The sequence below is a fragment of the Cydia fagiglandana genome, chromosome 1 (genome assembly GCF_963556715.1).
Source record: "Cydia fagiglandana chromosome 1, ilCydFagi1.1, whole genome shotgun sequence".
NCBI classification, from domain to species: domain Eukaryota; kingdom Metazoa; phylum Arthropoda; class Insecta; order Lepidoptera; family Tortricidae; genus Cydia; species Cydia fagiglandana.
In genome coordinates this window covers 16,790,485-16,815,176 of record NC_085932.1, presented here as the reverse complement: position 1 = coordinate 16,815,176, position 24,692 = coordinate 16,790,485, and the positions used below count along the sequence as shown (strand labels likewise).

At 37.6% G+C, this 24,692-nt stretch overlaps 3 protein-coding genes across 5 annotated transcripts in view; 2 read left to right on the top strand and 1 right to left on the bottom strand.

Annotated features, from left to right (window-relative positions):
* Window positions 1–24,692, top strand: part of LOC134665842 (protein croquemort-like) — a 407,398-nt gene that overhangs the window by 198,334 nt on the left and 184,372 nt on the right. The window lies entirely within an intron of this gene.
* The window catches only part of LOC134665447 (dynein axonemal heavy chain 2), an 82,690-nt gene that overhangs the window by 50,691 nt on the left and 7,307 nt on the right, over window positions 1–24,692 (bottom strand). For all 3 annotated transcript variants that reach the window (XM_063522433.1, XM_063522425.1, XM_063522437.1), the window contains exons 7-27: window positions 21,054–21,191; window positions 20,451–20,597; window positions 20,101–20,220; window positions 19,913–20,007; window positions 19,744–19,819; window positions 19,544–19,669; window positions 10,750–10,848; window positions 10,430–10,669; window positions 9,934–10,048; window positions 9,493–9,741; window positions 9,098–9,294; window positions 8,744–8,905; window positions 7,143–7,260; window positions 6,521–6,675; window positions 6,249–6,424; window positions 5,598–5,765; window positions 2,798–2,965; window positions 2,460–2,685; window positions 1,278–1,397; window positions 1,062–1,195; window positions 344–614 (exon numbers count right to left, since the gene is read on the bottom strand). In XM_063522433.1, coding sequence (XP_063378503.1) covers window positions 344–614; window positions 1,062–1,195; window positions 1,278–1,397; window positions 2,460–2,685; window positions 2,798–2,965; window positions 5,598–5,765; window positions 6,249–6,424; window positions 6,521–6,675; window positions 7,143–7,260; window positions 8,744–8,905; window positions 9,098–9,294; window positions 9,493–9,741; window positions 9,934–10,048; window positions 10,430–10,669; window positions 10,750–10,848; window positions 19,544–19,669; window positions 19,744–19,819; window positions 19,913–20,007; window positions 20,101–20,220; window positions 20,451–20,597; window positions 21,054–21,191 — 3,300 coding nt within the window. The remainder of the gene's footprint in view (window positions 1–343; window positions 615–1,061; window positions 1,196–1,277; window positions 1,398–2,459; window positions 2,686–2,797; window positions 2,966–5,597; window positions 5,766–6,248; window positions 6,425–6,520; window positions 6,676–7,142; window positions 7,261–8,743; window positions 8,906–9,097; window positions 9,295–9,492; window positions 9,742–9,933; window positions 10,049–10,429; window positions 10,670–10,749; window positions 10,849–19,543; window positions 19,670–19,743; window positions 19,820–19,912; window positions 20,008–20,100; window positions 20,221–20,450; window positions 20,598–21,053; window positions 21,192–24,692) is intronic.
* LOC134665556 (DNA-dependent metalloprotease SPRTN) lies at window positions 11,724–18,427 on the top strand. Its single transcript, XM_063522535.1, has 3 exons — window positions 11,724–11,982; window positions 16,036–16,270; window positions 16,554–18,427. Exons 1-3 carry the CDS (start codon window positions 11,825–11,827, stop codon window positions 18,348–18,350), a joined length of 2,190 nt encoding a protein of 729 aa, XP_063378605.1. The 5' UTR covers window positions 11,724–11,824; the 3' UTR covers window positions 18,351–18,427.

The window sequence follows — 24,692 nt, the reverse complement described above, 5'->3', positions numbered from 1 at the left end:
TTCCGTCCAACTAATCCCTTCCATTCTCCGCCAACACCACATTTCAAAGCTTTCTAATCTTTCTCTCTCTCTTTGTGTCAGTGTCCACGTTTCGCACATGGGCACTTTGGCACTTTATGTCAAAGTAACAAGGATTAAATTTGAATACAGAAAAATCTTTGCCGTTCAAATTTAACCTACGCTAGGAGTATATTACTTTGACAACATATTACAAGTATATTACAAGTGCCCATGTCGGATACTAGTGCAGCGTCGAGCACTAGTACTTCTACCTTACTACTGCAAGCACAAAATCTTTGTCATCGACCTGTATAAATAATTGATAAACCTTTACATTACTTACCTTGTCAATTCTTATCTTAACAACATTGTCAAAAAGTTTTTTTAGATGCACTTGAATCAACTGCGGTTTTTTCGAATTTCCCAGAATTTCTAGTAAATCATCGTTCGATATAAAATAGAATCTTGGAAATATCTGTCGTTTAGTTTCCAAATACTTTTCAAGGGACCGTAATATACCATCTAAGTTTTCTATCATTCCGTTTAGCTTGTTGAAAACATATGGTGCAGGCTTAAATAGGCATGCTTCTACAGCGTTTTTCCCAGCGTACATACTATTGAAAGTAGTAAAAATATTAAACTGGGATAATACAGAACACAAAGGATTAATGATTCATAAATAAAAAATTAAGTATGCATTTCAGAAAATCATAGTCATCGATTAATTTTTAAGTGCAGCAAATTTCGATCTTCAATACAAATCTTGAAATTCATGTCTATTTTACTCACAAATTGATTTGCCAGACTATATTATTGAATTATTAGAATTATATTACTATTGCTACACTAAAAACTAGAGCCATATGTCGAGTCGTCGGTGATGGCACTTATAGCTATACAGTTTTTATAAGCAAAGGCAAAACTATGGCACATTATTAGTAACAGTATGTAGGTACCTATTCATTGATCTGTACCACTTATGCATAGGTACGAAACTAGGCAATAGTATCACTGCAGAACTTGATATTTTTTTACTTACTCGTCTTGTGACCGTGACTTACTTTTTAGTAATATCTGTCCAATCAGCGGTTAGCTTATCAAAAATAACTACTTCTTTTGGAAGTTGTTTTCTTATATCTTCGCCACCAAATATGGTTTCGAGGTAGAGATAACGCCGTTGAACTTGTAAAGATATCTAACAAAAAATATATAACAATATTACCTATACTATTTTACAAAAGAAACAACAAGAACGAAAACAACTATTATAATACAACCTCAATACACTCTGCTACATAACCTAAAGATTTTTCCCAATAATCCACTTCTTTTATAAATGGTTCCACATATTTGGTCGACTTCATCGACGATAACTGGACTTGATGATCTTCCAAGAACTGTACAAATTGACATAAAAGATAATTTTAGAAAAAAATAGTTGTCATTTACAAACAGGTAGGTATGTTTCGTTTCAAGTCATATGATATGAGTAAGTATAAGGTCTTCTCTTTAATGATAGAAAGCTGTAAGCTTGGCTTTGTAAATTACTACCTACAAGGCTAAAGATGCACAAATATCACAGCTTTTCTATCACTTGTTCAAACTAAGAGATTGCTACTTCTTACTGTTTAACCCATGCCTACTGCCTAATATAGGCCAAGCAATAAGAAGGTAAAGAGGGAAAAGCTAGGAACAGAATTTTTAACTCCGTAACTTTGTTTGGACTAGTTAGGAGGTGAACATATCAAAAGTCCCCACTCCCCAGCCGTAGCCCCGGTGCTTGGGGGTAGAGGGGGAAAAGATCTCATTTTTCGGTTTTTCACTTATATCTTGGAAACTTTGCGTCTTAGCGACATGACTACTAAGACAAACCAAAAGCTGATAAAATTTGTTACAAGTTTTATTCAGTCAAGTTTTTCGATATCTTAAATAGTTTTTGAGATATCCGCTCTTGAAAGTTTATTTAGGGCTTTCAATTTTATCTTGATATCTACATTAGTAAAGCTGCTGGGCCGAGTTTGGTAAACAAAGTTACGGAGTCAAAAATTCTGTTCCTAGCATTTCCCTCTACAACGTTTTTTGAGCATTCATTTCCTGACCTAAATATTATAAATTTGAAATTAAGTAAGTCTGTTTGTCTGTCTGTTAACTCTCCCTGCTTAAACCTCTGAACGATTACGATGAACGTTGGACCGTGTCAACGTTAATCATAAGAGAAAAATAGTTTGAAGCAAGAGAGGATTTGTTATCATTAAACAATGTAATCATCAACATCCCACGCGGATACGACGGATATAGTAACGAGCAGAAGCTAGTACCAAATACAAAAATTTTAAACAATCTGTAGGTACCTACTTATATTCTTTCTATTACAAATTTTTATATCAAACGTTCCCTGAATTTTGAAATCTGATCTAAATCGTGCGTAAATGTTTGATAAATTGATCATATACACAAACCTGCATAACATCCTCAACATTTTTGATCCTATATATCTCATCGCGATGGTGCGCCATCTCATAGGTCGTATTTTCCCAAATTGCTCGAATTGCTTTTAATCCATTTTCAATGTTTAGTTCCATTGTTGCCGCTTTAGAAATCTCTGCGATTTCGTCAGCATATGCTTGAAAATTCAGTTTCATTATTAAATCCAGCTTAAAATCTTCCGAGTTTTGGTCGAATTCACTAAACAAGGTATTTATCACATGAGGGTAAGAATTAAACACCTTACGATATTGCTCTACGTTTATTAAATTTTTTGTAATATAACTAAAAAGTTTTCATTATGAATACTCACACTCCCATCAACGCCTTGATTCTATCCCAATGCCGTTCTCTCATGCACGGATTCTTCAAGTCCCCAATAAGAGGCAAGGTGCGTCTGAAGGCATCTACTTTTACTCTCGTTGTATCTATTATATCCCATCCCTTGTCCTTCAGTTGTCGAGAGAGACGGTTAAAATTCCTTTAAAAACATTATTACATTTAAGGTTATACCATTACTTATACCATTAAATTTTTTTTATTTAGGTATCGGGTTCGGGACTGCAATTCAAACTTTAAACTAGATGGAGCGATGACCTACGCCAGGCGGCTAGCGAGAGCTGAATCAAATTTGCCGCAAATCGTGCTCATCATCAACATCAGGCTATAGTAGTCCACTGCTGGACATACCCCTCCCCTAAAGAGCGCCATAGCGCCCAGTCCTCAGCTTGCCGCATCCAGCATCTGCCTGCAGTCTTTCGCAGATTGTCATCCCACCTGGTCGAAGGGCGTCCTCCACGACGTTTGCCGAGTCACGGTCTCCACTCAAGAACACGTTTACCCCAGCGGTTGTCGGTTCCAAGGGCCCAACGTTTTCTGTTCTCTTTCACGGCGCAGCAACTAGTATCATTTCTCTCTCCTCGCTCTTTTAAAAATGCCGTTTGTCAAAAAAGGACAACCATACTGTTGACAAGGTGGACTTCAAATCAAGTGTTGCCTTAACTTTTCCTATTGATCAATTATCATAACAATTAGTTTCCATAATGAATGGTAACGAACTGTTGCCACAAAAGTGGGTTAGGTTAGGTTAGAACTGTGACCCTCGCAAAAACGAACTGCTGCCACAAAAGTGGGTTAGGTTAGGTTAGAACTGCGATCCTTGCAAAAACGAACTGTTACCACAAAAGTGGGTTAGGTTAGGTTCAAACTGTGATCCTCACAAAAACGAACTGCTGCCACAAAAGTGGGTTAGGTTAGAACTGCGACCTTTATAAAAACGAAACGAAATAGGGAAATCAAAATTAGGGCATACGAGTGTTATTATATATTATTAAGGATCACTTGATTTGTTGTTAGGTCAAGCAATGATAGGCTAAGTAAAATTAGGTAACATGATGGTTAGGATATATAACTTTTAGGCCTGACAATAATTAGGCGAAAAAAGAATTATACTACATAACATTAGGATAAATACTCAATATGGAAGGTGCCATTAGGCAAAAGCATATTAGGATTTAAAAAAATCGGCCATTCGATAATAGGGAAACCAAAATTAGGGTATACGAGTGTTAGGACAACTGATCATTATGACAAACAGTATTAGGGAATGCAAAGATAGGAGAAAAGACTTTAGGGATTCAGATATAGATCCGATAACTTTTGGTTCTGTGTCGGGTGTATTCCTTACGAATCCTATCCTCTAATAACTCCGAGCATAGCTCTCTCCATAGCTCGTTGAGCGACTTTGAATTGGTGGCCAAACGTACCGTGAGTGTCCATGTCTCGGCTCCGTAGGTCATGACGGGTAGGACGCACTGATTGAAAACTTTTGTTTTCAAACATTGCGGTATGGATGACGAGAAGATTCGGCGTAGTTTCCCAAACGCTGCCCAGCCCAGCTGGATCATCCTCTTGGCCTCCTTCTCGAAATTGTTTTTATCTAACTGCAGAATCTGCCCGAGGTAAGTGTATTCGGAAACGATTTCAAGAAGGTGACCATTTACGACTATCGTTATTGGACCAATGTGGCCATTGATCATGACTTTTGTTTTATCCATGCCAAGACCGATGCGTCGCGAGGCTGCAGCTACTGTCCAGCGTCCGGTTCAGCTCCTCTAGCGACTCCACCATTAAGAATATGTCATCTGCGAATCGTAGGTGTGAGATGTAGTCGCCGTTTATGTAAATGCCCTTACCATTCCAGTCCAGCGTCTTAAACATATCTTCCAAAGCACTTGTAAACAGTTTCGGGGATATAACATCCCCCTGTCTCACTCCTCTGCGCAATTGGATTGGTTTAATTAGACTGCTGACCCTGTACTTGGACACTCATGGTGGCGGCTTCGTAAAGACATCTCAACACCTCGATATAACGATAGTCGTCTATTTGGCATCGCAGGTCCAGAACAGCCCAGGTCTCGACAGAGTCAAAGGCCTTCTCATAGTCCATAAAAGCCAGGCACAGGGGCTGATTATATTCTTCGGACTTCTATATAATCTGCCTCACTGTGTAAATGTGGTCTATGGTGCCATATCCTCCGCGAAACGAAAACCTGCCTGCTCTGGCGGCTGAAACTCGTTGAGTCTCCTGGCGAGACGATTCGTGACCACTCGTGAGAACAGCTTATAGACGTGGCTCAGGAGCGAGATGGCTCTGTAATTTTTAAGGAGGGTTTTGTCCCCCTTCTTAAAAAAGAGCACCACCAAACTCCCGCTCCACGCCTTTGGAGTTCTCCCACTGTGAAGGATGGCGTTGAAGAGGCTCTGTAATTCCTGTATAACAGGGGCTCCTCCAGCTTTCAAAAGCTCTGATGTTATTCCGTCCTCACCGGGGGCTTTTCCATTTCTAAGCTGCCTCAGAGCTAACTTCTCTTCTCGTCTTGGCAGACATCTGGCAGTTCGTCGGTGTAGTGGCGTGTCAGAGTGGCTCTGGAATCGTGGTCGTCTCGTCGGGAATGAGGGGCATGTGCAGCGTATAATGGGCCCGCTCGTCCTCGGCCATAGGAATCCGAAATCCTCAATCGTGCTCAATGGTGTATGTCCAGCAGTAGACAAGAGTAGGCTGATGAAGATGAGGCTGAAGGAAGAATAGATATTGCGTTATCGTACCGTACCTGAATAGAAACATAACATTGTCTTCCATTTCATCTGTTTCCATTTCCCAAAAAGTCTGTGTTTTATATTTCTCCCAAGACTCTTCCCACTGAAGAACTAGACCCCAAACTTCCTCGAGCTTTTCTAGTTCTTTTTCCATTCTCAGCAGATCCAAGTTCACTGGAGTTCTGTTGAAATGTGTAACTAGATTAATTGGAGTTGAAATGTATATGAGGAATAGATATATGTATATGAGGAAAAATGTTCGTAGATACGATACAGTCTTTATTGAGGGTAGTATATGACTGTACATGTCTGTCTTTGTTTTTAAATAAAATTAAATAAGAATTACAATTTACTGCAAAACTATCTCTAATAATTTGCTCTAACCCCCTTTACGGGCTAGATTTAGTTAATTTATATTTTATCTCTTTCTTACAAATACAAAAGTCAGAATGACAGATAAGGACAAAGGATTATTAGCTAATTGAGGTTTATAGCGCGTTTATGAATGAGGGGGTTAGTGTGTTTAGTAGATCTTTACCGATACATCTGAACTAAAAGTATTGCATGATAAAACATTTTGTAGGTATTAGGAGACATTAAACATTTTAAATAGGCGTCTGTTGTAAATAGTGTAAATACTTTATTAAATAAGAATTAAAATTTACGTCAAATTAAATACGGCAAGACCATCTCGAATTTCTTGCTCCTGTGCTCTAAGTGCATTTAACTGTTCTCTAAATGCCTTTAGCTGAGCCATTGCATCTTTAGCAGTTATATCTGAACTAGTGGGTGCCGTTTTGAAAAAGTTTTCAGTAAATTCTTTGGCTGCTTCTTTAAATTCCTAAACAATAAAATAATTATATGTTAAATCTTTTTTACTTAAGTACCTATATATTAATATGCACTGATGTGCAATAATTAATTGTAATTGCATTACCTCGGCTTGTACTAATAATTCAGCCTTAAACTTATCTTTATTAACTTCAAGTAGTTTTTTAGCCTCTTCAAGCAAAGCTAAATAATTTGCCCAAATCATGGGGATTTCTTCATGTCGAGTAACCATATCTGAACTCATTTCCACTTCAAACTTAGCTGCAATAAAAACCATATAAATTTTTCTTTCACATTGTATTAGGAATTTACTTTAAATTGACTGCAGTGGCATAGACATCATCGATTCAAATATTTTCTTTTCAAACAAAAACCAAAATAAAAAATGGTGAGTGTCGTCGAAGTGGAACGCTCGGTTGGAACGAAGTTAAGAAAGGTTGGTGACGTGTTCATATTCATGTCTATACTTATGTTGTGTATGTATATGTATGTTCATGTTGTGTTGTCGCGTTTTTTTTTTGTATGTTTTGATAATAAGTTTCCAGTGACAAAATAGTATTTTTACCCGACTATATCAGAAGGAGGTTGTCCATAATGGTGTTAAATCGTTAATAAAGCGTGTTAAAAATATCGTTTGTCGTTGTCGTTGTACGGATGCCTATGCCTAGGTAAAGTCCTAGTTATATATAATATATTTATTAAAATTTCAAAGAGCTGGTGAATCTTACCTAAAGTGTGAACCTTATCTGTGATTGGTGGAAAAGTTTTTTCCATACGGGATACATCACCCATCAAACGTTCATAAGTTGCTATGGTCTTCGAAAGTTCTTTTAAAGTAGCAGGCATCTGGATTTGTAATATGTATATATTTTAAAACAAATATTATTTTAATAATTACGTAGGTAAAAGGGAATGATACTTAAATTATTAACCTTTTGGCCGCCGGACCTAGTCCGCAAAGACGCTCACTCACACGCCAGAGCAAATTTTAAGTAAACAACTAATAAAAAGTTTAGGGATTGCAAATAGTGATATCGATATTTACAATTTATGGTAAAAATCTTTTTAATTTAGCTTTGTTCTTATCCTGTTTTAATTTAATTCCAAATTGCCAAAATTAAACATATGTTTTACACCCGAAAATGTTTAAAATATAGGGATTTAACATAAAAAACAACCACTAAACAATGTCGATTCAAGACGTGATATCGCCGCACTAGGCTGTACGAGAAGTCTTTTATACAAGACAACGGCGCGCATGGACTGCCCGCAGTGCAGATCGACAAGGACTGTTTCCGCGCGGATCAAGTAATAATAGTCTCTAGGTCAACGGCGTAAGCGCTTGTCGGTACGTAAACTTTATTGGCGTAACGTTAAAGCTGCGCATCATGTGTCGATAAAGTCAATATACCGGAACTGTTTTAGTGAAAATTACACGTGGGTTGAATTTTTAATGAATGAAGATATTATTCCGGAATTAGACTCTATAATTAAATTTCAGTTTGGTTTACATTAATATAGGTAAACTCATCAAAAAAACGTTCAACGACTTGTTATAAAAAAATTACACATTAACTTCAATGTTATAACAAAAAACTAAAGTCTGATAAACAGGTATGTCCCTGTACCACTCTTGTGCGAAGCGGTCGCTGCGGTGTATCCCTTCCCACTAAGCTATAAAAGAACATCAATTATTTTTTTTATTTATCTCTTCTGCAATTAAATAGTCCACAATCTACAAGGGCAAATTTACTTGTCTGACTCTAGTTTATAGAACTAAAGAAGCTGCCTGAACTTTAAATATAGTTATGCCTATCTGACTCTCGTTCTACGTATTCTAGTACTCGTAAGTAGTTATACCTACTACTCGTTGAAAAAAATTGGCGATTAACAAGTGTTCAAATATTTAGATAAAAACATATTTCTGACTTTATATTTACTTTAAAAATTCCCATATCGAGTTAACATTCCCATCCCTAGCTGTCTTGTATACAAGACAACGGCGACGAGGAACATGAAAAATGTTGAAAATTGGAGCAATTTTTTTAAATGCCTTATTATAAAAGAAGGGATTTATATAGCGGCTTAAAAAGCAAATAAATGAAAAAACAAAGACCTTAAATATGAACACGAGTGTAAATGAAATTGCAATTGTTATTATTTTCCCATTAACTCAGTGGTTGAATTTGTGTCTTGTATACAAGACGACGGCGCCAGCGTATCGTTCTATCGTTGTCTTCTATACCGGACAACGGCGGTCAAAGGGTTAAACTGCCAAAAAAGTGACGGTAACATTGTATGGTGTGATATTTTAGTTTGTATAATTTACCTGCATAGCTTCTTCACTACTTTTTTCAACATATGCATATACTTCGTCTATATCACACTCTGTGATTTTTCGTAACAACTCTCCCAAAACGAGCTGCCAGCGCATGCAATGCTCTATTATGGACTTCTTCAGATTGCTCGAGTTCAGAGTTATAAAATGAATCTGTTGCCGACATAAAATAAAACATCTAGTGACTAACACACACCTTTGTTAATTGTAATGTTAAAGACCACTCAATCGGGCTTAAAAAAGTCAATACCCCCTGGAGGTAGTGAAATAAAAAACACACCTAAAATAGAAGTGTATTAATGTAACTATGTGGAAATATTTTCCACCCTTATTCATTGTATGTACCTGATTAACAGTCTCTTGAACTTGTACTTGATGCGCTAAATCACCGTAATTGTTTATTATTGTCTCAAATTCAGCTGCTGTATGATTTTCTTCTCTGTATTTAAGTAAAAATTCATTCTTGTCCACTTTCCAAATAGAAGAGTATGGTTCCCACTTGCGCATGTGTTCATGTATTAGACCTATGTTAAATTGGACTTCTGCAAAGTATACCAAATAAATGAAACATAACTGTGAAGGATCACTTGATTTGTTTATAAACAATAATGAATGTGCTATTTTTTTATTTTTTTTTATTTTTTTTATTATGAATGGGCTTACTCATGGCCACAGACTAGCCGAGGCGTAGACGCTATTTTGCTGAATGTGCTATAGGTATATTAGGTATACCAACTTACCTTCGTCTATCAATGTTTGTAGTTTATTAGAGTCATTATCGACTCTAATGACATCACAAAATCTTTTTAAACCCATTGATGGTAAAGAAAATTTTTCGTATAACCTTGGGATGCTGTCCATTATGATAACGATGCCTTCAAGAATGTTATTAAATGTATATTGAACCTCGTGTCTTGATGGCAAATATGTCACATCTTTGCCAGTTAAGTATAGATTCATTTTAATCAGCGGAGAAGGTGCCATAGTACCTGAAAAAATATAGGTACGTACCACATAGATCGTACTTGAAATTAAAAAGTAGTACAAAAAACAAATTTTATTTACTTGAACTCTCACTGTTCTATAGCGGAACTCCAAACAGCGACGGACGACAAGGAAGATGCACTCTGCAATTTTTAAGCTACCCTGTCCCGTTAGAAAATCTGTATACGAATTCTTACCATCTCCGTGAACACATTTGTACATATTTTGCATTGTAGCTTTTATAGATAATCGTAAAGCGTCTTCCAAGGTACGGTCGAACCTTCTCACGTAATTAATCCAATGTTCTGCCATCTATAAAATACAAATACCCGTAGAATCTAGCCTGCGGGTGTCGTGAATCTAAAGACCTTATTTACAAAATTTTACTTACCCCCCTTCCCCCCCTCGTTGCACAAAGTATTATAGAGTTAAACAAAGTTTTCAACTATATGTAGAGTTATGAAGGGTTTGAATAGATACATAATACGTATTCCAGATTTTAAATTTGACTAAACCCGTCTGTTTAATGGTCCGTCCGTAAGTATAATGAAATGGTCAAGGATATATATTTTTGTACGCTGTATACGCAATTGCCGTGGGCTCTATTTAAGTTTTTACTCATAAGATAAGTACTTATTTAAAGAATCAAGGGGCTGTACAATACATTAATAGGTACATTGAATATACAGTTACCTGAGTGATTTGTGCTTCAAATCCTTCATATACTATAACTAAATATATTATAATTTCTTTATACATTTCCAGAATTTTTTCAGTCCCTTTAGTTTCCATATCTGTGATATCTTGACGTAAATCTTTTATCTCGAAAACATTATAAATGTCAAACTCAATTAAAGGAGTATCACATATTTTTTCCATGATTTTAATTATATTCAGATTGCTATTTTTGTATGTAGTAACAAAGTCACGTAACTAGAAAAGAAAGGTAATAATATTATATCAGTCTGAAATACTGCATTTTATTAATATTATGACATTGTTATAATGCCTACTTCGCCAATTTGAACCACACAATCTGCTATATACGCGTCTGACATGGTTGATGTCCAAGTCAATTTGGATATTCCAGGTTGTATTTTCTTCTCACATGCCTGTGAAATTATTAAAAGAACATTATAACGGAAATACAATACCTACTAGACAGTTAAAATCCATCTTCCTGGTTTACTTTTCTTGGCAACTTATTAAAAACTATAAATAAAGTGATTTCCCGTGCTGCTTATTTCTAAATATTGATGCTAAGGGGCTAATTACACTTATCCTGCCTTCGGACGGCCAATGATCGGCCCCGACCTTGGCCCCGATAACTGGCCAAAAGATCTGTTCCACGAAATATTAGCACATCGCTTGCAATATTTCTGGATGTAAACAATAGTTCAAATGTATGTAGATGGTCAAGAAAATCTTGTCAGTGGAAAAAGGCGCGAAATTCAAATTTTCTATGAGACGATATCCCTTCGTGCCTACATTTTTCAAAATTGCCGCCTTTTTCTACTGACGATCTTGTCAGAAATCTTGTAAAAAATATCTCGAATAAATAACTTCTTTCGCAAGATGCTCAATATTAGATGCTATGGTCGACTGGTAGAGAATGCCATTTGGCATTAAGTCCGCCATTTGTACATTTTTGTATATACTTTGTGCAATAAAGTTTAAATAAATAAATATTCAATCCACAGCTTATAAGCTTACTGAAAATTTGAAATCCACTATAGTAGTAGTATTCCATAAACTGGCAACTTTGTTTGAGAGCTAAATAAAAAAAGTCATCATTCCCAGTTTATGATTATGAGAAAAAAATATAATTTTGTTAGTTTGATGAACGTTATTTTATGTCAAAAATCGATAAATTCAAATATATTTTCATAAACATTTCGGAAACATATTTCCAAAATTCCGAACGAACACGGCAAATTACCGCGTTTTCAAAAATGTGTCAATGTCAAATACGACTTTGACAGTTTGTTGATCCGAGAAGAGAAATATTTTTAAGTTATTTTAATTAATTTATTTGAAATGAAATCTGTAAAAGTATTTAATTAGTTAGTTGAAAATTAAGTAACCACTATGAATCTGGGAGACCCGGAGTTGGAGTTGATAGACCCTACGCCGAACGTACATGCATTGTTCATCCAGTTTGATAGGACTTTCTTTTGGGCTAAACTTGCAAGCAGAGCCGTTGTCCGTTGGAGTAAGCGGATGTATTCCTGCGCTGGTGTGTGCTCGTGAGTATATTCAGCTATTCAAGATCAGTCTGAACAAGTTTGAGCCTTCAACCTAAATAATAGGACTGTATAAACTACAGTAGAAGTTTATATCTCATTCTATTATACAAACTTTGACCACTGTTGCAGTTTATTTCTTTGAGCTCTTGTAATACAATATTAGGTAAATCATCAATTCAGTAATTGCCACTAATAGCCACTCTTTAATAACTGACCACCTTATACTATAACTGTAAATTGTATTTTGTTCACCTATTAACAGAATTCGTATATGGTGTCAATACAGTGGCAGATTTGCAGTCTTTGCCGCCCTAGGCCCCAGGCCATGTAACCGCCCTTGCAAGGCACCCATATTAATGACTACATTTTGAGTTATTTCTTGTTACCATCAGCAAATTTTTAACCGACTTCCATTTCATAGAAGGAGGAGGTTCTGTATTCGGTTGTGGCTATTTTTTTTTTCTATGTACGTTCACCGATTACTCCGACATCTGTAGTCCGATTTGAGTAATTCTTTTTTTGTTTGAAAGGAGCTACCTCCGAGTTGGTCCCATTTTAATTTGGTTCTGTTCTGATGATGGGATCCATGAGGAATTGAGGGAACTCCTCGATTTTTAAAGGCACATGCATTGGTGATTTGGGTGTTTTCCTAAGCAACTCGAGCATTTTCTCCCGGAAACCACCACTTTGATGAAGTAGACCTGATGATGATGATTGTATTGATGATAATGATGATGATTTTTTAAATGTAGTATGTTCAGCGATTACTCCGGCACCTGTGATCCGATTTGAGTAATTCTTTTTTTGTTTGGAAGGAGTTGCCTCCAAGGTGTTTCCGTATTATTTTTGGTTCTGGTCTGATGATGGAATCCATGAGGAATTGAGGGAACTCCTCAGTTTTTAAAGGCATGTGTAAAGTGATTTCGGTATTTTCTAAAGTAACTCGAGCATTTGCTTCCGAACACCGCAAATTTGATGTAGTGCAAGTGTAGCCTTACCACGAGTTTGACATTGACATATTCGCTAAGATTAGCGACGCTAACATCTTCGTAACTTACTTTTTATGCATCTCGCTCGCACTAATATTCAAGTACGAGCGAGATGCAAAGAAAGTAAGTTACACACACGCTAGCTAATAAATCAATGTCAAACTTTTGGTAAGCTGGTAAGGCTACTGATCGGGGGTTAGGGTTAGGAGTTAAGGGGTAATGGTGGTTGAAGGGGTACTGGTTCAGGGCCGAGGGGTACATGGATCAGGGGTTGATACGCTGTGAGGTTGAGTGATCGGGGGGGGGTTGAGGGATTGGGTCAGTGGCGGGGCGGAGGATGGATTTAGTATAGTGACAGGAATTATAATTTCCCAGACGGACTCGTGAAAATTCCTGATTACATATTTATTAAAGTAGATACACGAATTTAGTGTTAATCATGATGTTGTTTTTCATTCATGCGTCGCGCTCTTAACAATGCGTTAAAACTAAAAATGGAAAAATAAAAACTTTTTACAAAAAAAAAGAAAACCGACTTCAAAAAGGATGAAATAAAATATTATCCTTTTTAAGTCCATGCGTTACCAACTGATATGTTTGAAGTCGGTGCCAAGCCAAGTAGTAACAATACCCGTCAAAAATAATCAGCTTTACGACTATAAATCCCATTAGAACTGTACTAATAACTATTATAAATGTGTAAGTAATTCTGTCTGCCTCTTTGTCGCCTTTTCATGGCTAAACAACTGAACCGCTTTAGGTGAAATTTGGCAAGAACGTAAATTCCTTGAATTGGTTTATATTTTGGAATGTAGTCCTCTGAATAAGGGTCGGAAAATAACTTCAGTCCCAATCCCACGCTTGCGTGCCGACAAACATGGTACTGACTGTGCCAAGAAGGTTTGATCGTGTGTTCTGAGGTGTGTTCTTAGGTACAGTCGACGTCAAAGATATGTTTACACTTTTGCACCTTTGTAATAAGACGAAAAGTGTAAACATATATTTAACATCGACTGTACCTACAGAAAGTACGTTCATTGTCGTCGTGTATAGCAATCCAACGTACATCCTTATCGAATCGCACCAAAATCATGGTATGCTTCAACAGTTGGCTTGGCACCGACTTCAAACATATCAGTTGGTAACGCATGGACTTAAAAAGGATAATATTTTATTTCATCCTTTTTGAAGTCGGTTTTCTTTTTTTTTGTAAAAAGTTTTTATTTGTCACAATTTGCCGCCCCTAAATATCTTACCACCCTAGGCCCAGGCCTACTGTGCCTTAGGGCAAATCCGCCACTGTGTCAACAACTGGGCACCCTTCAATAACCAGCCACCTCATACTAAAATGAATTCTGTATATATTGAATTTGTACATCAATAGATACCCGTGAAACGGTTTCATCAGGCATTTGAAGCTATTGTAAAGAATATGGACAGAGTACTGGTCTATGGTTTAAGTTTGGCTGGAAAAAAGACTGGGCTATTGTAAAGAAGTACAGACACCTGCAATAACATTGCTTGCACAAGTTATCGAGGCAGTTATATATTGTTATTATAAGTACACTGGGACTTACGAGGATAAAGTTTAACATTTTAGCACTAGTCCCATAGAAATGGCCAATATACCACACCGGACTTGGCAGTGGCAAATTAAAATATGACTAATGAGAAGGGGAGAATTGGCATGAAGGAGCTAGATTTTGAAAAAGCCACTAAATTAATATTAGTGTAGTTTTAAAACAAGTTTTGTGCAAGTGATAACTTATGAGACAAAGATTTATCAGATAAGACAGTCTTGGACTAATTGAGGCACATTGCATTCTGCCTGCAATGGTAGTAATACTCTGCTTACACACGAGCACAATACATACAATAAATACACAACACACACAACAACAATTTAATACATTTGTAGTTCAGTCATTTGCTAGAACTGAATTCACTAGCCATCCATAAACTTGTTTAACTGTAATTTTGAAATCACTTTGCATAAATTTTTAAAGTGTTTTTAAATTTTGGGTACTTTTGGCATATTGCTGGCAGTACGTATTTATGTGTATGTCGTAGTCAGATCGTATTATCCGCCGTATTACATTACGGCTAGCCGTTTTAAAAACAGTGGCGTTTTGAAATGCGGGAGTTCGACGATTAGCCAGATTGTCATTGCGATACGTTCTTCAATAAGGCGGCCTACGTTTAGCCGCATCGTACTACTATTTTAGATTGCAGAGTGACCAGTTCTTTCGGTCGCCTACGTAACCGGAGTTTGACAATGTTTGCAATTTAATTTATTTTTACCATGGTCCCACCGCACTACACGTGTTTCTTTTCCAAAACATTTCCTTCACAACTTAAATAGACGGAGCCCCGCAAGCGGGGCTCCTATTTCTGGGCGGTTTGCCCTTCGGGCATCTGAAGCTACCTAACGAACCTAACCTACTTACCTACGTACATACATCACTGGCTCAGTGACCCAAAGAGGATCTTGGCCTCTGACACAAGAGAGCGCCATTCCACCTACCTACTTACCTACCTACGCTTTTTTCCCCAAAGTGTAATGTTTTCACGGACGTCTCACTTAATCAATAGGTAGGTATGTTAGATTCTTTAGGTAACTTCAGATGCCCGAAGGGCAAACCGTCAGTCTAATTAAGTTGCGAAGGAAATGTTTTTTGAAAAGAAACAGTCCGACGAACTCCAGATTTGATGGACACCCCAGTGTTTGTCAGGCAGCGCCACGAGTGTTAAAAATGGGAACTAAAAACTGTCAAAGCGGCGGCTAATGACTCGCTGTATTACATTACGGCTAGCCGTGTTGAAGAACGTATGGCGAATGTCGAATACATTCCGGCGGATTCTCATTCAGCCGCATTCAATACGGCTAATCGTTAAACCGCCGCATTTCAAAACGCCCCTGTTTTTGAAAACGGCTAGCCGTAATGTAATACGGCGGATAAGGCGGATTATACGATCCGACTGCGACATGTACATCACCATTTGTTCATATAGACCTGCGATCTTGATGATCACCTAACTGAGCTTTATACTTGATTAATTTCAGCTACGAAGGTCGGGGAGGCCTATGTGATATAGCTCTCAGCGAGCCTCTACTGAAGTTACGGCCTCGCAAAGACCTAGTTGAGACATTACTGCATGAAATGATTCATGCATTCCTGTTCATCACACAACGGGACCAAGACCGGGATGGCCATGGCCCAAACTTTAAAGAGCATATGTACAGGATCAACAAGGCGGCTGGAATCAATATCAGCATTTATCATGACTTTCATGATGAGGTAAAATATATTATATCTTTATAATATACAGTTTTTGTTTATTACAAATTTGTCTTGAACTGTACATTGGTCTAGGCAGGACTATAAAGGCTTCGTCACACTGCAGCACGGCAGTAGCGTGGCGTGGGCTTGACGCAATGAAAATGGGATGCCAAGGCGTGTGCAGCCCACTTTGATTAATTATTTTATTTATCAACATTATTTTAGGCCAAAAATTAAAATGTAATATAAGCACGCAAATAAAGGCTCTTGACTTAAGCACAACATTATTTGTGTTTTACAGGTTAAACTGTACCAGACTCATTGGTGGCGTTGCAATGGGCCCTGCCAGTACAGAAAACCTTACTTTGGAATTGTGCGGAGAACTATGAATTCAGCTCCCGGGCCCAGGGATCAGTGGTGGGAGCAGCATCAGAGGAGTTGTGGAGGTACATTCATTAAAATAAAAGAACCAGAAAAAAAGACCAAGAAAACACCAATAGCCCAACCGAAAGGTGACATTACTAAGTATATTACTAGTAATAAAAAAACTACAACTGGGGAGTCAAAGATTGTTCAAATAACTGATATTAAATCCAACATACCTCAAGTTCCAACAAAATCAAACAATTCAAGCACAATTGTGGTGAATCAGAAAGGTGTTAGTAATCCTATAAATAATCCAGCAGTGAAGCCTTCCTTTGTTATTGGTAAGTATTTTACTATTGGAGGAACTAGCAATAGAGTCCGATCTAATTCTGTTGATGCTGCTGAAGCAGTTAGAAACGTTTGGGCTAAAAAACAATTGACACCTAGTACTGGGTCAGCCAATGCTGCTGAAACAGTCAGAAATACTTGGGCTAAGAAACAATTGACACCTGTTGCAGTTTCGCCCATTGATGTTGTCAAAGCAAAAATTAACAATCATGTCCAAAACCCAACGCTAAATGTTTTTCCTAAGACAGCATCAACTAATATGAACAATAATTATCTCGATAAAAAAGTGACTAAACATAAGACTGAATCTGAACATGTTGATTCTCCACCTGGCAAAGTAAAAAAGATTGATGACTACTTCAAGAAAAATGTGACGTCCATGCTTAAAGATATTTATGGTACTAATATTGAAGTGATAGAATCCAATAATAATACCAAATTGGTTGCTGTTAATAACAATAGTATGGGCAGCTCACACACTGTTCAAGTCGATTGTCCTATATGTGGAATTAAAATAAAGGAACAAAATATAAATAGCCATTTAGATGAATGTTTAAATAAAGATTTAATATCAAAAATCTGCAGCGGGAATGAAACGGCAGCAACATCTCTAGTTAAAACAGCGACAGTTCCGTTAGATAATAATAAGGACCTACTAACTCCTACAGTTGGAAATAAAGCTTCAACACAAGTTTCAAAAGAAATATTAGCTACTTTACAGACGATCCCACCTTACAAACCAAAAGGATTGCCTAAGCAAGAATTTGAAATAAAAAAGGAGACAAATAAATTCGTTACCACATTTAGGGGAACATTCTGTAATGAGACTGAAGTATTTAATGATCAAAATAATTTAGACGACAATATAGACTGGGAAGATAATTTGAAAGCACAGCTACCAAAAATAAAGCCAGAACCTATAGATCTGTATAAAGCCGATTCAGTTGTAAAGAAAGTTCAATTTGATATACCTTTAAGGAAATTTGATAACTTTATTGTACCAAAAGAGAAAAAAGCAGGAAGCGGAGATCCCTTCATAGTAGAAGATGCCAAAGTTAAATTACCTATAGTAAAAAAAGAACCTGAAACTGGTACAGTATCTGTTCTGGTTGAGCAGAATTGTCCATGCTGTGGTAGTAAAGTCACTAAACCTATGAGTGAACACTTAGACGAGTGTTTGGCATTTTTCGCAACTGACACAGCACCTGAAGAAGCGTCTACGAGTTTCGGTAACCAGACTATAGTGATCGATGATGACGATGACGACTTGTTCGACGAGACGCAGTTGTTCAACGCCACTGGAACCAAGTTGCCGTGCCCGTGCTGTATGCAGATGGTTGAAAATGATGATATGAATGCGCATTTAGATAGCTGTTTGAGTTAAAATACTAATGAATGTTAATTTTTCACTAATAATTGGACGTAGTTTAGGGTAAAAGATCCAATCCACAAAAATCTGTTAGTAAAATTTGAACTTTCTTTCAAACGGAAAAGTCATTCATTTAAATGACAAATTTTAGAGGATGGATCTTTTACGCTAAACTACGTCCAATTATAACTTATTAATCGTATTATGTTTAATAGGAATACATTTAATTGTTAAATTTGTGATATAAAGACTGTCAAGTTGTGATATTAGATTAAATAAAAATTGATGTTAATTTTTAAACGTTCTTGTTCTTTCGTTGGGCCTATATTGCTAATGTGTTTGTTAATTTATTTTTAATGTAGTAATTAAACTTCAATTGAGAATAATTAGTAAGTATAGTCAGCCAAGAAAGTGGTTTACCACTTTTCGACTCTACCATCTGATTGATAGAGTCGAAAAGTGGTAGACCACTTTCTTGGCTGACCGTACCTACTTACTACAAAAACAATCATATTATGGTGCCAATGGACAGCAATCTTTCAGTAACTTTGTCGATTAGGAATCTGATTAAACAACTTTCGCTCAGAAGTTATATTATTAATCATGAACATTGCTTCTAAAAATGCATAATGTTACTTTTGAACGAACTTCGACAACTTAGTTAAAACTAACTCTCGGTCCGATCCCGGACACGCACTGCCGTCGTGCCGTCCGCTCAGTGCTCAGCGAGCTGTGTTCGGAGAGGGACCAGAACGCACGGCGCCTTAAGGAGCGCGCACTTAGGCTGCTCGCATACTTTTGCATTTGTTCGATACCGCGTCACAGGGCCTACTGCGAACCACGTTCGACGTGTTGCCTTTCTGTCGCACTTGTAAATTCATACGTAAGTCATACGGGAGGCAACACCTCGAACGTGGCACGCGGTAGGCCTTCTGGTCAACCCGCTCGAGCGTCCGCTACTCATACAGGGTGGAAAAATAAGTAGGGCCCTGGAGGGAAACTACCTTAAATCCTCAAGTTGGCTCATTTTACTTAAAAGAGACATTCCTTTATTTTTAATTTTCTCGGTTCGATTCCCGGTCGCGACAAGCGAATTTAAAAAAAACTTTGAATGCAGTTTTGTTTCTTTTTAAAAATAATCCCGGGCCCGACATATCTTTCCACACTGTATAATGTATGCACAGTGCACACTCATGATAGGCACTTACCGACGTTAAAGGTTTGAAGAGCAGTCGCTCGTCAGGCGAGAGCGAGTCTAGGATCTTGTTATATCCCTTAGTCACAGACAACACACTCTCGTAAACAAACAGTATAGTTTTGCTTTTCGCGTACACCTAAAAGAAAAGTAAATTAAAAGAAAATGTCACTCGCTAGGCTGCCTAAGAACTTATCTCGATAAACTACTTACTACATAAGCGTGTTCAGGGATATCCATTCCCAAATTCTCCCAATGTGAAGCTTCTTTGCAAAGTTCTAAAATATTGCTGAAATATGACAAAAACAATTGCGAATTTACTTAACGCTTCATCTTCTGTTTGTTGATAGGATGTTACATTCATAAATAAAAATTGACTTACACATCAATGTTACATTCCATTAAACCAGGATTTTCGGCACTTTTTCTCATCAATGTTTTGTTCAAACCGTTTGCACATTTCTCATCCAAATTATGCTGTACGAACAAAGTAAAATTAATAATTACACCAAAGAAAAAAATTACAGGTGTTGCATAATATTATACGATTATTTCGTTTTAGAATATTACCGTCCAGGAAATCCATAGTTCTCTGATGGCCACATCAATGGCACCCATGAGCCTGTTCACGTGCATAATTACGTCTTCAGAGCTGCTGCAGGGCATCATCCACGCCGCGTCTGTCATCACCTGAAGCAGAAGTCCCCGTTTTTAAGGCTACCCCGTAACATACCTACCTAAGGCAGGGCTCGACAAAATTTTGCGAAGAGCCAACCGCAGTAGAAATCGCCAGTTCTATGAGGTGTTTGTCAGTGGTTTAAGAAATCTTAAATGGCTTGAAGAACCGCATGCCGCGGACGGTTTTCCGATCTCTGACGTAAGGTTATCAGTGTTGAATCTGGATGATGGTAAGTCCTCACCTTCTTCAAGTAGACTAGGCGGTTCTTCCGCATCCGCAGCACGGCGGCGCGGCCGGCGAACGACGGCAGCTCCGAAGGGTGCTGGCTCCGCGTGGCCACCATGTCTTTCTTTGCTTCGTGGACTTCGTCGCTGAACATGCTCCACACCTGACGTTTTTGACATTTAATGGGTGTCAAATGTTTTGTCTACTTATTTAACTTTAGCAGCGATTATTTCCTTAAATAATTCAAACTATAAATTTTTTTTTATTAAGCCCCCTATTATTTATAGACAACTTACGCAACGACATTTTTCGCTCGAAGATTGCAGCGACAACCAATCCCTGTATTATGTAGATTGATGGAGTAAGTAAGATTTGCACCTTTGTTGTACTCGTAGGTAGTACTAAAGACCACTGAACTCACCCGCGGACGGGTGGACGGATAAGGCTGCTACTACTAAGTACTAGATTTTTTTAAATTACGTTTCGGCCCAATTTTTTTTTGGCCAGTCCACCAAGCTCCCTTGAAAATGCGAGTGAGCAAAAGATGCGTTTACATTACGCATTCACTGTTACTTCAAAATAGAGATTTTTACCTCTCCCTTCAAGCGACATTACCTACCTGCGCAGTTTTTCTTTTGAAGATGCGCCTAAGGCTTTTCCTCCGTGAGTAATTGTTGAGCGAAAAGAGCGCCACTACCGCTTCTTCTAGTTGGTTGACGCCCTCAAACACAGTCTCCACCAGGTTCTCGATTATTATCTGCAGCGTAAATAATTATAAATTAGTTTTTAGATTATTCCTATATCTTCCCATATAACCATTCCAGTCGCAGAATCATCAAAGTGGTAACTAAATGTCAGATGTGTCGTAACAGAGTCCACACAATGTGTCTAGAATTGTTTCGAAACAAAGTGTCGTCGCCGTGTGTACACTTTTCCGTAACAAGGTGTCGACACATTTGTGTGCACTTTGCGTGCGGTTTGCGACTAAATCTGACAGCAAATTTGTGACAGCAAATGTCAATATAAAATACCTCTTGAAAACCAAGGTTTGTCAAACTACTATTAGTGTCTCGTGTGCTCGTAATTCTAGTAAGTCATCATGGGCGATGCGAATGATAAAAATCGACCAAAACCATATAAACACCCAACACCCGTCAACCTTTTACAGCAAACTTTTTAAAGAAATGCAATACGCTACTAGGTCAGGCAACGAATGCTCAATAAAGTTGTAGAGGGAAATGCTCGGAACACAATTTTTGGCTCCTTAACTTGGTTTGGGCAAGTTAGGAGGTGAACATATCAAAAGTCCTCGGCCGTAGCCTTTGAGCGGGGGGGGGGGGGAGAGAGGGGGCTTTGAAGGTCCCATTTTCCGGTTTTTCGATTATATCTTGGAAACTATGCATCGTAGCGACATGGCCACTTATAGAAAATGAAAGTTAATTTAATTTGTTACAAGTTTATTTAGTCAATTTTTTCCATATATTGAATAGTTTTTGAGATATCCGCTCTTGAAACTTTATTTAGGGCTCTCAATTTTATCTTGATCTCTACATCAGTGAAGGTGCTAGGCCGTGTTCCACAAAATTTAAAAACAATTTTTTTAGGGTTCCGTACCTCAAAAGGAAAAAATGGAACCCTTATAGGATCACTCGTGCGTCTGTATGTCTGTCCGTCTGTCACAGCCTATTTTCCCGGAAACTACTGGACCAATTAAGTTGAAATTTGGTACATATATGTAAATTAGGGACCTAAAGACGGACATATAACGTAAACAAATTGATTTTATACCCAAAAAATGACCATTGCCCCCCCCCCTTTATCTCCGAAACTACTAGGTCTTAAATTTTGAAAAAAATACACAAAATAGTCCTTTACCTATCACGATTATTAGGAGGACAGGAAAACCTATTAGAAATGTGCAGCCAAGCGCGAGGCGGACTTAATGTACGGAACCCTTAATACGCGAGTCCGGCTCGCACTTGGCCGGTATTTTTTAAACTCCTCTTGACGCTTAACCACTGAACCGATTTCGTTGAAATTTGGTATAGAAATAGTTTGCGTCCCGGAACAGGACATAGGATAGATCTTATAACCAAAATCATCTTTTGAAGGTGTGAAAAGTGGCGTGAAAATTTGTACGGACAATCAATAACCGCTGAACCGATTTATACGAAATTTGGGATGGTCTACAATTCTACATCTTTGATTTAGTTGAAAATGATAAAAAACATGACTTCAAACCTAAACTTAAACAGTAAGTATTAACTTCAAGAATTCAATTCTGAATTCCCCCCTGCACCACATTTCACACCTTTAAAGGATGATTTTTGAGATAACTTATTATGTCCTGTCTCGGGACTCAAAATATATGTGTACCTTTAAATTAAAACTGTTCAGCAGTTTAAGCGTGAAGAGGAGTTTAAAAGAAAGTATTTTAATAAGTTTATTTTTTTTTACTTCGGAATGGTGTCAATGTGATACCATAACTAAATTTGGTACTGTGAATTTATACGAAAACGATACCAAACATGGCCTCGTACCTAGCTTTACTGATGTAGAAGTCATGATAAAATTGAGAGTCCTAAATTCTTATTACTTGGCCTAACTTGTGTAGAAGGAAAAGGAAAAATAAAAGTCCTCGGCAGGAATATAAGACACAAATAAAATTTTTAGAGTTACTATTTCAACCATCAAACATAAACATACCTTGATTATATTATTCTAGTGAGATACGCATATATGTATAAACAAAAACATTTAAAAAATTACAAGGTCGAAATGTCACGGAGCTTGTGTGAGTTATATGTGAAAAATAAAAACTTTTATGACAAGAAAATCTGGACACAATTTAAGAATCATCCAATTGCGTCGAGGAATCATCAGTATTTTTGCTTGTTTCATTACCTCCTTGCTTCTTTTTTTGTCCTTTGTATTCTGTAGCAATTGGTTAGATCTGAAAATAAAGATAACTTGCGTCGTCACGGATGTCGATTTATAGGTTTTAGGGAGTGCAGTATTCGAAAATGATGACCATTTTATAATCCAAGATGGCGGCTACGCATGTTGTCATAAAAGTCGTCATGAATATTGTTTTATAGGTTTTAGGGCGTGACAGGTCCAACAATAGGGTATATTACTGCAATGTTCTGCCGCCAGAGTGCAGCACTACCGACTCAGTAAATTCATAGACTAACTTATACATACTGTGCCTTAAACTGTTTTTTGACAAGTTTTCAAAGACAATAAAATATGACATTGATGCATCAAGGCGGTTTGTTAACAAGTGCCTACCGGTAAACGCGAAAATCGAAATTTAGTTATCCGCCTCTTTATCGCTCGAATATGCGAGAGTGATAGAGAGGCAGAAACCGAACCCTCGATTGTCGTGTTTCACGATAGGCGATATGTGAGTGACGTAGTGACGCATGTTTGTTTACTGTATGTGTACTACTAGTGCCACCTACGCAGAGCTTTGTCTAATATTCCCTATTGTCTACATCACTGTGATTGAAGTCACAGGCCTCCATGGGCTACGGTAATCTCTTACCATCAGACGGGCGGTGTGGTTTGCCACCAACATGTTAATTAAAAAAAAACTCCACTATATCGCCAGTTAATAAGTACTTATTTTGCGAAGCTAATGACATTTGTCACAAGAAATACGACAATTGTCACGAAATTCCGACACAGAACTCAAGAATTACCGAAAGTTCTTTGAAATCTTGTGACAATTTCCATCATTATCATCATAAACATCGCAAAAGAAATACCTGTTTTTGCCGATATAATAAAGTTTTTAAAAATAATACAATGATGGTGATAAACAGGAATACGGCCCGCCCGATGGTAAGCGATAACCGTAGCCCATGGATGCCTGTGACGTCAGCAACAATGAGACTTGTCGAAATGTCGCACCTGTCACGTTACGTCACATTGTCACGCCAGGGAGTACATCTGAAAATTGTGTGTTCCCATTTGTCCCCATCCCGAAAAGGTGGGAAAAAATGGGAAATATTTACATGAAAATCTTATTCCATCTGTTCCCTACGGAGATAAATGGGAATACATCCGAAAATTGTGTGTTCCCATTTGTCCCCACCCCGATAAGGTGGAAAAAATGGGAAAGATTTACATGCAAATCCTATTCCATCTGTTCCCTGCGAGGATAAATGGGATTACATCCGAAAATTGTGTGTTCCCATTTGTCCCCACCCCGATAAGGTGGGAAAAAATGGGAAATATTTACATGCAAATACTA

Excerpts from the sequence above, each read along its gene's own strand:
- LOC134665556 (XM_063522535.1), top strand. The coding sequence starts at position 11,825 with ATGAATCTGGGAGACCCGGAGTTGGAGTTGATAGACCCTACGCCGAAC. Across the intron at positions 11,983-16,035 it reads TCCTGCGCTGGTGTGTGCTC|CTACGAAGGTCGGGGAGGCC; the intron begins GTGAGTATATTC and ends GATTAATTTCAG. Across the intron at positions 16,271-16,553 it reads ATCATGACTTTCATGATGAG|GTTAAACTGTACCAGACTCA; the intron begins GTAAAATATATT and ends TGTGTTTTACAG.